Source organism: Aplysia californica, unplaced genomic scaffold (genome assembly GCF_000002075.1).
Source record: "Aplysia californica isolate F4 #8 unplaced genomic scaffold, AplCal3.0 scaffold00123, whole genome shotgun sequence".
Classification (NCBI taxonomy): Eukaryota; Metazoa; Mollusca; class Gastropoda; order Aplysiida; family Aplysiidae; genus Aplysia; species Aplysia californica.
The window spans coordinates 803,324-806,481 of NW_004797393.1; the positions used below are offsets into that span (position 1 = coordinate 803,324).

A 3,158-nucleotide genomic window follows, 5' to 3' on the forward strand; every position below is an offset into this window, starting at 1 on the left:
TATATATATATATGGACGATACTCACGTGTGAAAAACATCGTATTCATAATTTTGTTTTTCATTTTATGCCACTTTATAGGAGAGTAGTTTACAAAAGATCGTTTTGTGTGTGGGTGAGTTTTTTGTGGGGTTATTTTTTTTTGTAAATGCTTTACAGCGCTCGCAACTGCATACTGCATAAGGTCATTTAAGCGTGAAGGACACATTAAACTATTTTAGTTGGTAGGAAATTTTGAATTTTGTCCGGGTGGCGGCCGAAGCCTACTCTTATCGATTTTAGCCCACCAAGGGATCTTAAACGTGCGCAAACTGCACACGAGACCTCCAAGATTTTTCGCCCTTGTCCCAGAAGGCTTTCCTACCAGAAGATCATGGATGCGGCTGAAAGACAGCACTAAGAAGGAGCCAAGGAGTAGCAGTAGGAAGGCTGCAAAAAGAGTCAGGAGCCCAGAGGAGGGGGCAAAGGAGGTGACGGGGTGGAGACAGACAGAAGAGACGAAAGCACATTGCTAGAGAGCAGGAAAGGAAGTGAAAGGAAACAAGAAAAATGTTCCGTCGCTACCCGGATTAGAACCTGGGACCTTTGAATGAGAGGCCAACACCTTAACCTCTAGGCCAGGAGAGCCCTGTACAAAGGATCATTACTTGATTTTTTTTTTAACCTGGAAATTGTTATAATTTTAAAAGCATTTTTCATACATTGTGCTGTTTTGAAAAATTATGGTTAGAATATAGGGTCGTGAAAACATTGTGTATATTTTGTTGTTTTTCTCTCTATTTAACTGTTTCACTTTGGGTTTCTTTTTTTCGCAAAAAAACCCCGTATTTTCCTATTAAACGATAAAAACTATACTTTTTTCAAATTAAGACAGAAAATGTCGAGCCATGCCATTTTTTTAAACATAATAAATAAATTGCCGCTTGCTGTAGCCATGCAATGAACTGTAAACTGTACTATTTGTATTCTCCAGAGACACACTTCTTAAAGCCTTTTAAAGGCTTTGCTTTTTGATAAACCGGTACTCGGTAGAATCTTCTGTGTGAGTTATATTATTATAAACGCAAGTTTGGTTATTAGTCTTTTTTTTATAAAGTGTTTTACGGACTGGCAACACAATAAGGTCATGTAAGTGCCTACATTTCTCTATCCCCTTCGCCTATTCATTAAAAAACAAAAATCATTACTTATTCCACACAGAGTTGCCTTACATCCTCATGCCACAGTAAAGTCTTTAAATTTTTTATAGTAAAATTATTTCTTATTGTTATTTGGTCGAGGTCAATGTGTTTCAATATCGAGTTTATTTGAATTCTCTCTTAGTTCTGACCTCAACACCTATATTCAGTTGGCCAAGTCATTTGAAAGATCGCTCACATAGTGGCCCTATTTCATAGGAAGTCACCGTTAAGTAATCAGCCTCTTCAAAGTAATAACTTGGAGTTATAATTTAATTTTATAAACGTGCTTCCAGACTGTTATGACTCAGCGCCATATGTCTTGACGTGTGCCGCTAGGTAAGAAATACAGATTTATGAAGCACGTCAGAGTCGATGGCAAATTTTTATCAATTTTTTTTTTTTAGCTCAACACCTTTGTATCCAATTAGAAACTTATGTCAAGGAAAATGTTATAAAGAAACGTTGATTAAAGATACAAACATGTAAATTTACCCTTTCTTTGACTCTTCAGCCTTGGAAGTTACCAAGCTTTGGCGGCCACCTTCTCCCTAATTTTACCTCTAAAACCAAGTAATCTCCACCTCCTTTAATCCAAAATATCTCCACTTCTATTGAAGATAGATGGGTAGTTGTAGTTTTTTCACTGAAAGCAAGACAAATGAACATGCTTTAAGATGATACCAATAACTCAATATGCCCCAAAATTGACGAGTACCTGATTCCACCATGTCGTATGATGTGTCTGTGTTTCAAGAGATGTAAAACCTTTCCTTTAAAAAAAAAGAAAAACAAACCCCGGCTTTCATACATTGTATTATACTTATACTCACAGTGAGCTCATGGGGAGCGGAGCATGGCCTATTGGCGTAGACACATGCCACGAACAAGACGAAAAAGGCTACCAGAAACTTCATGATGAGCAAGCAAGTAACTGTGTTGAGGTACGAGCTCGCACCCAAAGAGACAATATTGGAAATGAAGCAGGCAATGGGTTTGACGCCCCTCAAATGGGATCTGATGACTCGCCTATCGTACACTTTTTTCTGGTTTTATTGTTACATTATTAGTTTATCATTTTGCCGGTATCACAAGACCTCAGATAGTGTCGATAAAAGGGTTTTCAACAATTAGAACCCGTCAGTCAGATTGGTTTTTTGGTCAGACGTAATAAACTTTGAGTATCGGCGTCAAGACTGCTGACTGATCCTGAAAGCTGACAAATTATGTTTTTGTCCTGGCAGTTCATACCTGCGCCATATAAAAAATGTAAGTGTAAAAACCACTTCACCGTACTGTGTGTGTATAGATAATTCTAAAATTGTTTGGGGACTAGCGGCGGGGTGGTAGGGGTTGGGGGTTTGTGGTTGTGTTTTGTTTTGTTCTGTTTTTTGTAGGTCTAAGATTTTGGTATACAAAACGCTAATACAGAGTGACCGCCTTTATTTCTGTGTTACTAAGAAAAACGCCTTTACTCTACTTGAGATCGGTACGTCGTTATTCACGTCCCTCACTCACAACCCAGCTCAGACCCCGGCTAAAAAAATATGCATAAAATGTGTTACATGAACTCGGTGGAATCAGGCGCTGGTCAAAAAGATGAAATCAAGAAAAATGGCACTTTCACGCTCGTAGTTCTACATCAGTTGTTTTTTTTGTTTTTTTTTTGTTTTCTCTGTTTATTTCTTTGTTGTTTTGTTTTTTTGTTGTTGTTTTTTTTAGGAGGATGGTGGTGTAGCTCAACATTTTTTATGTCCATTTAGAATAATAGTTCTGAATGGAGTTTATTTTTTTAAACGTTAGTCAAAAGCGCAAATAATGTAAATATGTGGTTTAGAAGTCCAACATAGCTTTAGAATTCACCAAACCTTGGCGGCCATTTTTTAAGCTAATTGTACCTCTGACACCAAACCCCTGTAAAATTGCAACAACAACATGACAATCGTCTGATTCCACCGCATAGTGAAACATGTGATATGTA

At 37.6% G+C, this 3,158-nt stretch overlaps 1 protein-coding gene across 1 annotated transcript in view; it reads right to left on the bottom strand.

The window, feature by feature from the left end:
* Positions 1-2,226, bottom strand: part of LOC100533410 (ependymin-related protein) — a 26,644-nt gene extending 24,418 nt beyond the window's left edge. Inside the window, exon 1 of the mRNA NM_001204693.1 lies at positions 2,011-2,226. Coding sequence (NP_001191622.1) covers positions 2,011-2,094 — 84 coding nt within the window. The 5' untranslated portion in view covers positions 2,095-2,226. The remainder of the gene's footprint in view (positions 1-2,010) is intronic.
* Between the last annotated feature and the right edge of the window lie 932 nt (positions 2,227-3,158).